Source organism: Numenius arquata, chromosome 4, assembly GCF_964106895.1.
Source record: "Numenius arquata chromosome 4, bNumArq3.hap1.1, whole genome shotgun sequence".
NCBI lineage: Eukaryota > Metazoa > Chordata > Aves > Charadriiformes > Scolopacidae > Numenius > Numenius arquata.
The window spans coordinates 23,445,227-23,459,326 of record NC_133579.1 but is presented as its reverse complement, the minus strand read 5'-3'; the positions used below and the strand labels follow the sequence as shown (position 1 = coordinate 23,459,326).

At 38.6% G+C, this 14,100-nt stretch overlaps 1 protein-coding gene across 4 annotated transcripts in view; it reads right to left on the bottom strand.

The window, feature by feature from the left end:
• Positions 1 to 14,100, bottom strand: part of PTPRM (protein tyrosine phosphatase receptor type M) — a 481,541-nt gene that overhangs the window by 201,545 nt on the left and 265,896 nt on the right. For all 4 annotated transcript variants that reach the window (XM_074146330.1, XM_074146332.1, XM_074146329.1 and 1 more), the window contains exon 11: positions 12,663 to 12,765. In XM_074146330.1, coding sequence (XP_074002431.1) covers positions 12,663 to 12,765 — 103 coding nt within the window. The remainder of the gene's footprint in view (positions 1 to 12,662; positions 12,766 to 14,100) is intronic.

Sequence of the window (14,100 nt, the reverse complement as noted above, 5' to 3'; positions counted from 1 at the left end):
TATGTCATTTCCACTAAATAATTTTGAGATGCAAGCATTTTTTCAAGGAATACTATACTATGATATCATACTACAATGTTCAGAGTTGCTGGATATAATATGATAAAATACTGTACTGGAATTAAATGGAATGGAGTAACAGAAAAAGAGGCAGTGCAAGAGCCTGCCTCAGTCATTTCTACTTCCAAAGAAATCCAGGCCCACTTGCAAACCATAGGTTTCTTCCTCAATAGCCCTTTGGAAGATCAGCAGGTACACAAAGTATAAGAATAATGAAAAAAATACTTTGAGAAATAATGTGATGTTCTTAAAGAATAGGAAGATTTTCTCAGATCTAAATCCGTACATAAATAGTAAGATATACTGTTGCTCATTCTCCTGTATTCAACTCCCAATTTATGTTTATTATATAAGATGCTGCATCCTAGAGCAGTGGTTTTCATTCTCTGCTCTGCAAACTCCTAGGAAGGCACCGTTTACAGAAGTCAAGAAAAACAAACATACAGCTTATGGATTTAAAATCGCAACATAAAGATCTGCACATACACTCCAGTATCTTCAGGGGTTTACAATTAAAAAAAAAATCACTTCTACTAAGAAAAACTGATTACAAATTATTCTACTTCAATATTTTCTAGTAAACCACAAACTACTGCAATGCTGTGTCTATGCCCTGGAGAGCGTCCATGAGGTGTGGACATTCTGCAAATATAACAATGCTCACATGTGTAACTATGGCAAGTTGCACAGCTCATTTATGAATGGAAAATAATATGCACAGGCAAATTGACCAAGGAGCCTGGATATCACATAGAAATGAAGAAGTAGTATTTAGAGCAGGAGATCAGCTAATGGATTAATGACGCAAATTTAACACTAAAAGAAGGAGATCTTTCTATATTATACAAAGCTGTGCACTGGAAACTCACTACTGAATTGTGAGGGGAAATTAAGTAAACAGATGTATTAAAATGAGTGGTTTATAAGTAGAAGGAGAATGCTTATTTTCTCCTTTTTTCAAGGATGCTCAGCAACCTGCTGGTTTGTGTGCAGCACAGAAAGAAAAATATTTGCTGAGGCAGCTGAACGAATACACAAGCCAATTTCAACAAGTTTTTTGATTCAAAGCTTGAAAATTGTTTACTGCTCATTAAAGCACTCACAGAGGATATGAAGTTTTTAATCTATTTAATCGGGGGATACAACATTGAGCACGGAGACACCAGCTCAAACAGATCTGCTGTGGTGCTTTAAGGTGTTGTCTCACTTGTCCATTTTCTCCTTCTGGCAGATGCTATGTTTTCATGTGAGACTTGGTGGAAAGCAGCACATGCCTGTGCTTCAGCTGCAGCTGAACAGCCTGGTGTTATCACTTAAGAAACCCAAGGCAGACACATTTTCTCCTGCTGACTCTGCTGTGGGAGAGCAGGACCACAGCAAAAACAACCACAACAAAATTCTCGCCTCTCAATGCTATCGCCTCTTTCCACAGCTTAAATGCAGTGGGTCCCGGTCCAGCAATTTGGAAACGGAGATTATTGTCTGTGTTCATTTTCACCCTTCTTTCTATACAAAAAGACTCTGCAGTGCAGTCTCATCAGCAGTGCAGAATGATACAGGCAGATACAGAAAACCAGTCAGTTTTTGTGGCATTATCCCCAGTTTCTCAGGAGTCCTGTGGATAAACACAAGGCTGACCTTCTATTCTGTCAGAGGAGGTATAACTCTTCCTCCTCCCTGCTCTGGGAACCACTCTGGTAGGATTAGGTGGCATAGAAACCTTGGCAGCATGGCATTGTACAGCTCTTCCCACAGGAAATCTGGCCGTAGATAAAAGATTTTGCACAGTTCAGGATTAGCACAACTGTTAAATACAGATGAGATTTTGGCCTTGTGCTTCTACTACCCTATGAGACTAATCTTGAAAACAGCTACAGCTCTAGATGTGAGAACACAGTTAATTCATTTGCCCGCGTCCGATTTCCTCGTGGTAATTTCTCCCTAAATTCAACATTTTTATAATGGCTTGTACATCTATCCTACCGCTCTCTGAGACTGTTTTAGGCTGAGGCTTTTATACTGCTCCTGACTAAAGAGTTGCTGCTTTCAGTTGTAGAGCCCAGTAAGTGACTCTAATGTTTCTTTATGTCATTTAATGTAATCCAGTTGAGCAGATTAGCTTTTACTTAGCAATGCTTTAGAGTCATGATGCTTGCTGTAAATGCCAGTGATTTCCTTTCCTACTTAAATGAACAGTGTAACAGAAAGAAAAGTTTTCACTGTTATGTTCAGCAAAATGAATACTCTTTCAGCACCCAGTATGGGAAATGACAGTGTTTCACTCGGGGCACATCTATAGCTTTTCTTCCTCTTTCCATGTAGCACTCTTCTTTATTCTTTTGTCTCCTTAAATACTATTTAATATCAAATAAAAGCATTCACTTGTTTGCTGGCAATGCATGATCAAAGTGCTTTAGTACACACAGAATCGGTCAATCAAATATTATTTATACTGAGAGTTAGGGATTTGCCCAAATTACATTGTCCTGTAAACCACAGTCCTCCTGCCATACATTTGTTTATTAGTAACAGAATCTTTTTTAATGAAGCCATTTAGTGTTTGCTAGTGAATAAAGGGCTTGTATAAACTTGCTCAAAAAACACAATACCAGAAGAAAAAATCCTAAGGTCAATGGCAGTATGGAAATGCACCATTGTCAAAAACTCTATGGAAAAAGTAATTAAAATGGTACAGGTTACTTCTGTGTTGTAACCTAAATTACGAAAAAAAAACGTGCTGACTTTTGGCTCCCTGATGAAGACAAGCCTAGTCTGTGTGAGCATCTTGACAGAAGCTTGTGCTTTTGGGGGGTTGCCATGTACAGAAAACTGAAAAGGGACCTTTGGCACCACAGTGCCATGTGACTCTCACACAATACGCACCACATAATCATTTCTATGAATTTATCTAGCACCACCTTCCTGACATTTGTATCTGCACCTGTTTCAGAACTTTAGTTCACCACTGGGCAGAGACTTCATATTTGAGCTGTTTATTTACGTGCTCTCTGAACGGAAATTATTCTTTTCTCTCTCTGAAGTTTATTCCTCTGATGTATTTTTGAAAACAACCATGTCTTCTCTTGGCCTTAATTGGCTAGCTGAAACAAGTCTAGTTCTCTCGGTTCCTCCATGTGTAACACAGGTTTGCCAATTCCCTGATCATTTATGCCATAACTCTCTGCTGCTGTGCTGCTAGTAAACGAGGATTTCTTGGTAGGCAGAACTAGACACAGGAGTTCACATGAGGTCTTGTACAATGGCATTTATAGATTGTCACCTTTGCTGCTGTGTCCAGTCTATTTGCCTATTTCATAGTCATGCCATGTTTTAATGATAAAGTCATACCACAAGCCATCAATACACATTTTCTTCCCCTCTGTTTTTTTCCAAAAATGAGCCTCTGTCTTACAACATGCATCCTTGTTATTAGCTCATAAAATGCAAACTTTGCATCTCATCCTATCTGTAGGAGGTTATTCCTGAAGGCTATTCAATATTTTCTGTGCAGCATTCCAATCCAATGCGGCGGGCAGGATCCACTTTTACTAACAAATGGATTATAATGTGTTATATTTATATTTGATGCCTATAAACAATACGTAGAATGTTATTGGGTCACTTCTCAGTTGATCATAGAATCACAGAATCATTGAATAGTTTGGGTTGGAAAGGGACCTTAAAGATCATCTAGTTCCACCCCTGCTGCCATAGGCAGGGACACCTCCCACTAGTCCAGGTTACTCAATGATAATTTGGTAATTAAGTACTTCACAATACAGCACAATGAACATGTACTTCCATCACACCACTAGTTTAGAGCTCTTGTGAGCCATTTAAAAATATATAGTTAATTTAAATACTTATGAAAGAAAAGCAACTGAATCTCAAGAACCACAAAACATGGTTAAAGCATAGAAGATTGACATGCAACATTGCCAAGGTACTAACAGGGCCCAAGCAGCTATGGCTTCCAATATGACCTGCAAGAATGACTTGAGTGCTTATTTAGTCAAATGGGTGAGCAATCACCAAAAGCGACTCCGTAATTTTCACTTGGGACAACTCACTTCATTATCCAGCACTCGAGAGCAAAAATACCAGTAAGATTCACAAAAAAAAAAAAAAAAAGAACTGTGGTGAGATGATAAGCCACAGTGGAAAATCTGATTTCACATTGACGTTAAGGATATGGGAAGCACACATGCATAATACACAGCAAGATCAACACTGAAAGCTCCCAAAGACAGTATGGGTTATATTGGGTTATATGTGCCTGAAAATTCCCAACCACAGTTTTACAAGAATTCAGACTGGGTCACTCAGCACTGTGGCTACAAACTAACGTACAGTTACTGCGATACACATTGTCAGAAAATGACTTGAAAATGTCTCCAGAAAGTACATCCTCACATAATCCTGTTCAACAACTACTCGGGGAAATGTAGCTGACTCACATGCTCCCTCTTCGATCCTTCCACAGCACACAGTAAAATGAAAACAAATCCCTGGTATACTTCAGTAAACACAGGGCAACAGCATCTCTTTCTTACATTTTCAAGAGCAGCTCTGGTTGTTCTGTGTTTGAACCAGGTATGTATAAACTGAGTACATTTTTAAAAATCATGCAATGCAGTAATTTCCAGTGATGTTCATAACTATTTGATTATGGTTCTTAAACTAAACACTTCTCTCTCTCTCTCTCTCGGCAAGTGCCCAGAAATACACTTGAGCCCCCTACACACTCCGTGGGAGGGAGAAACACGTCTTGTTACAACTCCAGAGGGCTACTCTGAGGTGAAGGCGGGCGGGATTGTACCTCTCATACTATCTCTATGGGATGATCAAGGAGCCCGTAACCGAGGAACTACCTAAACTCAGCCAAAGTAAATGCTTATATTTAAAGACCTGAAAGGCACTCTATTCAGGGCTTTACTTTATAGGTCTACATCTTATTAGGATACAAATGTCTGAGCTGTCTCATGAGAGACGTGACAGTCATGCCAGCTCTTTCCACAATAAGCTAATGACTTGAGCATGTTCTTAGAAACTGGAGGCCAGAGTTCAATACTGTTTTCAACCTGAGAGGCTTTCACCTTAATGCTCCCACCTCCCAGCCATCTGAACAGCGTTACTGTGGTCTCCTGATGAGGTTGGCCTAGCATGCAAACAGAAATACAAGAAGAATCAGAGAACCAGGAGAGCATTGCTGAAGAAACCTGTCTAGTCAAATGTAGACTCTCCTGATTCTGTCCATTATTTCTGTTTTTGTTCAATGACAGTCTGAAATATAACACATTAAAAGTCCCGTGAGAAAGGAAAAAGGACTTCAGACCTCTTGCTTGCCTAGGAGGAGCATTAGGAACTTTGTGCTCCTAATTAGAGGTTTATACTGGTTTACTGAGAACATAGCGATACTTGAGAACAGGCTGGTGGCCCAGACTTGCTAACACCGAGCTGCCTAAAATCCATCTAAGCTGTATGTGTTAACAGGAGACTGAACAGAGAAAAGCAACACCGTCCTCCCTGTTTGAAAGGTCCCCAGCAGGGCTTTGGCACCAGCCAGCTACCACTCTCCTCAAAATCTCGAGACATGAATGAGGGCCCATTCCCAACTGGCAATCGGTAGTTGGTCATTGTGCCTGGGAGCTCTGCAGTATGAACATAGACTGTTTTTCACCGGTTGGCCTCAGTACCAGAGAAAGGTACAGGGTATACAAAATTCACTAGTAAATATGCATGCCTGAAGTCTGAACTCAAGTAGGCTAAGCTGAGCGCTGAGCAGCCATTCCTTGGAAAGGGATCATGGAAAAATGACACTGGTCTGTTCCTTGCATACTCAGAGACCAAGCTGTTCATTTTCCTAAGTAGACTTAAGAAAAACACTTTTTATCAATTCTGACTGAAATTGGCAGTCCAGAGCAAGCAAAACAGGGTATGAATGCCAAGAGTTTATGATTCACCAGATGACTTGCTGCTGGACTTCAGCCTTCACCAGGGACTCAGTGGTCCAAAGGATGTCAGCAGAGAACTAGCTAGCCTAGCTGAACTGGACTATCATGCTGTCAGAATGAGAGGTAAGCAATACAGAAAAACAATCACTAGGAGTTATGCAAAGATATGGTCTCCACTGCATCCTACTTAAGGCCAGCATGTAGAAGGAAAATTTAAAAAAGAAAAAGAAAAAAGCAAAGTCTCATAACAGTGCAGCACATTTTTCTGTGAGAAAGTATTGGTGAGTTACGAAACTCAAAAATAATCTCTTCAGAGATATGGAATAATCTGTTCTCTTTTTTATTCTGGAATTGCTCTAGTTTGCTTTATTTATCATAGATTAATTTTTATTAATCACATTGCTAAATGACAGATCGCATTACATGCTGAGTTCTCAGCGACACAAATTACTACTTAAAGAAATAAAAAATCAATGTTCCTTTTACCCAGGGACTATGTGAGAAGTCACAGTAAAAAGACCATGGAAATTTCTGAACAAGCCAGCAGGACATGTGAAGCTGCGCCATGCATGCCCAGGCAACACGTACCATAAATTCTAACTCAAGTCACAGTAAAAATCCAAGGACAAGTTCTACTGCATAACAAAAAAGAATTACAGCATTTTTACAGCATAAGCAATTATTGTACTGTTCCCTCAATGAAACTGAAATTGACCCTTCTGCTGTAAATAATTATACTTGTTGCTATAAAGAAGTGACAATTATGGGCATTAATAAAACCGCGTCTCTTCTGAATCACAGACATCCTCAAACAAGTTTACTGGCTGCCTTACAGGTTGTAAAACTATGATTTGGAAATACAGTTTGCAGACAAGAGCTGACCCTACAGCATACAGTTCAAGTCTTTATATTTACAGACCCTTAAACAATAGATAGGATGCTTGTGGCAAGGAAATTAAAGAACGCACAGTAAGGTCCCTTCATGCTCTTTAGATCCTGCAATCTCACAGTATTTCAAAAGGCTGCATTTTGAACACATTTCAGAATACTAGTGAGTTAGTAATGCTGCTTGAACATGTATAGTAACATTATTTCAACATAACTATTTCTTTATCGTAAATCCACCAAATATCTAGACCGTTTACTAGTGAGCTCTTGAAAGGCCAAAGTTCGCTTTTCATTTTATTGGGAACCTTTCCAAATCTCTCCTGGTTAATGCACAGTTTTGATATTTCTCTCCTCAGCTGTGTCTACATAAGATTTTCTTTTTTCTCATTACTGCATTACCATGTAATGTCACTGGGAATAGAAGGAAATTACAATAACATGCTAGCATTACATAACGCGCTAGGTAGGAATTGTGAGAGCACAGAGCTAAAAATACAGATAGTGAAATGCTTTTATTTGCATGTGCTGTTGCCATGTTTTTGTCCACACAGAACGCTAACACGTCTCTTATTGTGCAAATCAGCACTCTCCCATTTCAAAACTCATTTGTTTACTTATCCTGAATTTATAATCGTACTCATGATGTCTGCTTCCTTAATTCACGTGTGGTAATTAATGCTGCACTCTTAGCACGCAACACAGAAACTCAGACTGAGATATCAGCACCTCTTCTTCTCTGAGAAGTGGACTGCAACTTTGTGGCCCAGCCCTGCGGCTGCCATGTACTCACAACAGCAACGCAAGTACCCCGTGGTCTCTTCAAGGCTATGGAAAATATTCTGAAACTTTTGTATTCAGAGTGCTTGAAGCCCTGCTGCTTTTTGAGTCCCAGTGATATCTGCCATGGGTTTCTCAACAGCCTGGCTAGCGTGCTAGCTTTTGCTAGGATTTCTTGATTGCCAGTGAAACAATTTAATCTGCTGATCTGCCAACAAGGTGAATGCTTTTGTGAAGACGGTAAGTTTCAAGAATAAAGGTAGGTAGCAGCTTCTCTAGAAGGCTGTCAGGAGGGTCCTGCAAAAGCTCTCGCAGGCTTCAGATGATCCCATTTCTTCAGATGGAAGTGTCTGAACACTATTGCATGCCCTAACTGATGTGGCATAAGGAGTGCAAACTCCTGCTGCCAGCCAAGAAGAAAGTGAGTATATGCAGTGACAAAACAGAGGGGCTGGCCAGACACTTAGAAGACTGATCCTCATGGCACCAGTCATGCTGAAGGAAAGAGATGAGGCCCTAAGACACGTCGTCCTACCTTGCAATGTGTGTGGCAGGGATGGGAAGGCAATTGTGGCTTCTGCTTCATGTGCAGCACACTGTGGTTCCAGTGGGGAACTGTGGCGTTACATACGAGTCTTTGCGTTTCAAAGGTGACCACCTCAGTTTAATTTACTCCTTCCTACAGCTAGTTAGTGGGTAGGAATTAGGTGTCCTCCGTCCTTTATTTAAGAATCATTGTACTATGAGTGTTGTTGAAATGGCTAAGCCACATACAGAATGAAGTACCCCTGGACTTTGGCTGACAAAGGTTTCTTTACACCATGCATCTTTCTTGGAATCATGCTGTTCCTATCCCAAGGGACCACGTGCAGATGGCCTTAATTACACTTGTGACAATGAAGCCAGTATTTACAAGGTGTCTTTAAAGGTCTAGATTAGGCCAATAAGAAATGTAAATCTCTGTGGAATTTAGACAATCTGAACACATCATGAAGTGCTTACCTTATGAAGTAGTAGAAAGGAGTGCTTATCACTTTAGATAAAGTAGTTTGAAATTTCTGTGGTAGAAGCTGCACTTCAAAATACTTAACAACTTAATATGGCCTTTTGGACTGAAATATAATATACATTACTTCTTCAGGGAAGAGAGATTAAAAGTACGTTTCAAAATTAGGCACTTCAAGTAAAGAGATGTTTCCTTTATTTTCCCAGTAGAGTTGCTATTTAGGGCACCCAACCAGCACGTTGAAGAAGTTGGGCATTCTAATGATAAAGGGGATGCACTGAAAGTACACAGACTGCCTTCACTCTAGCACACTCTCAGTTTTCAACTCACATAATTCAAAGTTTCTTTGCTTCCTTCTGCATGTTTTCTTCAGGTACTTTTAAATTATACTACTTGGCAATTGCTGCAACTGTCTATCTCCTTCTCATCCTGTCTGGGCTTTGCAGCCCCAGGTGCTGCAGGACTGATCCTACATACTCAGTGCGGAAGGTACTCTGGCATCCTAAATGCCAGGCACTGCATCCACAGGGCGCTGCTAGCTGGCACGCTTGGCCCTCCTGTTCTCTCACTTTAGGCTGGAAAACTGAGCAGAAAGCGTGGCTGAATGGGCCATTAATTGTTTAGAAATGTTTAATGGAGCACATCCAGTTGAGCCAAACTCTATAATGTAGTATGAGAAAAAGACCAGGAGGCAGAGTAGAGCCTGGATGGTCTCGTCTTCTTTCTTATCCTGCTTGCTCCTTTCCCCAGGCTGCTGCTCCCAGAGCACTTGCTAACACCAGTTCCAGTGTTATCTGGGTGAAAATCTTTGGGATGTTTACTGTTAAGGCTTTTTAAGGAAGTGGCACAGAATAGCAGGAGGAGGGTGGTATGGTGACAGCACTTTGCTGATTACGTAAGCAAGATAAAAGAAGTAGAAACACTCAACCTTTCTCATGGCAAGACTGAATGGAAATCTCTGCGACAAAGAAAACTCGCTTCTCCCTGCTTAAGCTAAAAGCTTACAGGAAAACTTTTCCAGAGAAGGTCATAACAACCCTTTATAATGGAATGCGGCAAACAATCTAAAGCTCTTTCTAACATAGATGAATACATAAATAACACTAAATATATGCAGTCACCGATCATTACATTTTTCATTCCTGCATATGAGCCAGACCTTTGCAATAAAATAGCATTCCTTAGTTGAAGAAAATGGCACTGACCAATCTATGTGTCTGTAGACAATTTGGCCTCAGGGTCTTTTAAACTTTAGGCTAACTTGCCCTGAAGAAGTAAAAGGCACAACGATACTGCCTTGGAGGAGTGATGACATCAATAGAAGTTGAAGAGCCCTCACAGAAAAAAATATTTGCATTTGTATGCTTTTTATGCAAATTCTTTAAAACTTTACTGACTCTTACATACACATATCTTTGGAAAAAAGAGAATATCCACAATAAGACATATATTACACAATTTCCACAGAGCCATCACCTTAAATTAAAAAAAAAAGCCTTGCAAATTACAGTAATTCTAAAAATCAAAATAGCTTAGCCAGCTGTTAAAGAAGTGCATACATGCATCATTACTGAATGCATTACTGCTTTAAACATATATAATTCCAAAATAATCTCCTTGAAATAAACACAACCACAGCCATAAAACATGCTGGACCTGAAATTGAAGACAAAGCAAGCAGTATTTGTTGTATTAAAACTCTGACAAAATATATTTTAATCATGTCCAGTCTTATGAATTCTAAAACAACCTGGGATGCCATTTGGCCTTCATGATTAACGTCTACTTTATCATTGTAAACAGAGCTTCCTGAACATTTATATAAAGTCTGTTTTTTGAATCAACATTTAAACAATCAGCACTGCCCTTTCTCTCCTTTTATGTTGTGGTGGTTGTGTATGGATTCTAAATAAGATATAAGGTATCAGGTTTTTTCATATTTAAGAAGAGAAAAAGAATTTAATCACAGAAAAAAAAGCTGGAATTCTGAATGACCTCAGGTATTACCTCTGTTGACTTGAACAGTAGAATTTCTGCTCTCCTTATCCATCTCAGGAATTAAAGAATTTTATGTGACATGGCTGATGTGTTGATCAATAAAACAACAACAATCATTTACACTGCAAGTTTAGTGCAGTTTCAAAAATCTGCATTAACCAAGCCGGTAGTTGTAGCAGAATCAATAGACAAGGCATCTTGCTTAGTGGTGTGAATAAATGAAGTATGACTAAACTTTTAGCACCCAATGAATACAGATTCAGATGATAAAATCCATGTGCAAGAATGTGTTCTGCAAGCTATGCAATGACAGTGTGCTTGAGAGTGTAATGCACAATAATGTCAAAAGTATTGAGAAATTCTTACTTTGTTACTCTGCTTCACTCAATATTTGCATTGTGAGTTTGCAGTCAGCATTCACTTTATTTTGAGACCTGTTGCAAAGGACCTTGGTAAATTTGCTCCTGTGTGTGTTTATGTCAGTTCTATAGTTTCATGTTACTTTAAATCTCTCCTCCTATTTTCCTAACCACTCATCCCCTTATTTGGCACACTTTAGTCTCCTAACTAGCCCCTCTATTGTCAGTGAAGTTTCTGATGTGTCACTACTGCTATAGGAGTCAATCATGTTTAGTTCATGACGCAGATCAAAGGAATGAAACTGTTTTTTTATTAATGGTCTAATATGTTTGCGTTTAAACAACAACTCCAACTGGTACTATTTTAATCCAGATGCTTGAATTCAGAAGGACTACACTATAGCTTTGTGAGATAAATTAAAACAAACATCAAATCATTCTGTTTCTAATCTAATCTGCTAAATCAAACAGTTTAATTTAATCTGCTTTAATTGCTTTCTGCTTTTTTCTCAGTTGGTTCAGACTTCCCCAAAGTGTTACATTTTCTTTTTAGAAAGGTGCCCTAATGACCAACAGGATGGCATTTCCTAAATGCAGACCTACATACATATAAGACATAATGCAACAATGAATATGTTGCACAGTAAAAAACCCCAATGATATGAAGCATTGAATATTCTGAAGAAACCCAAAGTATGCTTATTTTCATTCACACATACATGACTATACCAGATCTGTATTTCCCAAACAAACAGAAATTAACAAAAACCTGAGCATCACAATGAAAATAATTTATAGTCATTCGCTACAGGTGGAAACTCTTCTTACAGTGACAAAAGAATTAACCATTTTTGATGATACATGATTAGCCAAAAGGGAAAACATCCTAAACCTCTGAAAAACCTGTATTTCTCCCATCTGTATTTTTATTTATTCAGAGCATTGAGCTCATTACTGGTTCTCATTCAAAATATCTAACCATTCCTCTGTTTTCTTCACTGAAAAGCAGGTATCTTTTACTGTAATCAATGAAGGACTTACATAGTATCATGTATCTGGAGGTGGAATAAACCTCTCCAAATTGGACATTCATTAACAGGTACTATATAACACTAAAGAATCTGAGCTGCTGGTTTTCCGGGTTGATTTTTTTTTTTTCTATTTCTGCTATCATGGTCAATTAAATGTAAATACTTTATGAATGTTACAGTACATATTGTTTAAATTGGCTAACTTACTAAGAGTTTATTATCTTAAATCTGTGAAGTAAACAAGAAGAGTGAATATTAAAGACAGTAGCTCAGCATAAAAATGTGATATGCCCTTGAACTTGTAACACTGCAGTAAGCAATTACCTTAAAGAAGCCACCCACACAACAGAACTATGGCTTTGTTCCTTATCTTCAAAGAACAAGCCACTTGCATCTGGATCAAATCCTTTAAACAATACACGAACACTCAACATCAAAGCACTTTCATTTTCTTCAGTTATTTAATTTAATTAAGGCTAATAGAGACATGAATTTAGACACTGATTGCTGTGTAGAAAATCCCCAGAAAACATGTTCAAGAAATTAATCAATTTGGTTTTAATTTTATAAAGAATTTTCCCCCCAGTACCTGACAGGAGCGCCTCTGCTCTGTGCAGGTTTCAGCAAGACTGTCACAGTGCTGTCAGTTTGATTCAAAGGTGTTTCAAGTTCATATGGTGGCATAGAGGGTGCTAGAATAAGAAAAGAGGCATAAATAATCATTATTCCTGTATTTCTTCTTTCAAGAGCTGTATCTTTATTTGAATAGGTAATTTTAAAGGCTTCTTCAAATATAAAGACCATATTATAGTCTAAGACGCTTTCTGTTACAACACAAGTATGAAACAACTGTTAAATAACTTCAGCAAGAAAAAAAAAAAAACAAAACAAAGAAATCCCAGCTCACTGCCAATTTCAAGACAGGAAACAGATAGTAATAGGAGTAAGTTTGCAGAAAGTATTGAGAATCCATGACTTGGAAATTAAAAGTTATCTCAAGAAAAGCATCTGCAAATGTGCAAGCTGAAGTGACTACAGTTTTTGAAAATGAGCCCAGCTTTCTCAGTATGTCAGTGGTATTAGGATGTGCTCTCAGAAGTTGTCATTCCCGGTATTTTAACTTGTGCTGTAACTGTCCTACGTCTATTGTCCACCACAGATATAATTTACAGTAATGAAGTAGGATTATCACCACGAGATCTTATCTTAGGCTTGAAGCCACACTCAATAGCACTTTTGCGAACTGTGTCTTCACTGAGGAATTACAGTTGTGATTAGAACAAACTGCCCCAGTGATTGTTTTACTACTGTCGCTACTTTTTTCAGTGCTATCATCTAGTCCCATTTTCATCATTATATTGGATGGAAGGCTGCTCAGTAAATTGGTTGTTTAGTGGTCTGTTGTATCCTTATTATCCAGTAGTTAATGATGATACACAATTAGCAGATTTAAAGGCTATAGAAGCAAAAAGTGGTCACTCCAATGATCTCTTCTGACCACAGGAATAATGCAAGGCAGTGAACTCCCCTAAACTAATTCCTTCCTAAAAAAGAAAATACATTTGGTGGGGGAGAATATTTTTGCTTTAGCAGGTTCTTCTAATGGCTAACTACACTTCATGTTGAACATGGAGACCCATTTGGCATCTCAATTTGTTTAGCTTCATCTTCTAGCCACTAGATACTTTGCGTACCATACTGACCAAGTTACTCAGACTATATTATGCTCCACATACAGATAGTATAAATCTCTAGGCTCCTCTAGCAAACTAAATAGCTCCAACAACGTTAGTCTTTCTTTAAGTGTATTTTCTAATCCTTTTCACCTTCCCAGTACCAGCTGCATCTACTTGAAAGGTATATGAACATCTCTCTCCTTTATCCATATTGCCCTACATATCCAAGTAAGGACTGCATTAACACTTTTGTCCACAACTCTTCAGTCTCCTATTAAAACATTAACATCATCTTCCCCGCTTTTCACTGATATTCACCAGTTCTGAAATGCTTCACAAATTAAAAAAAAT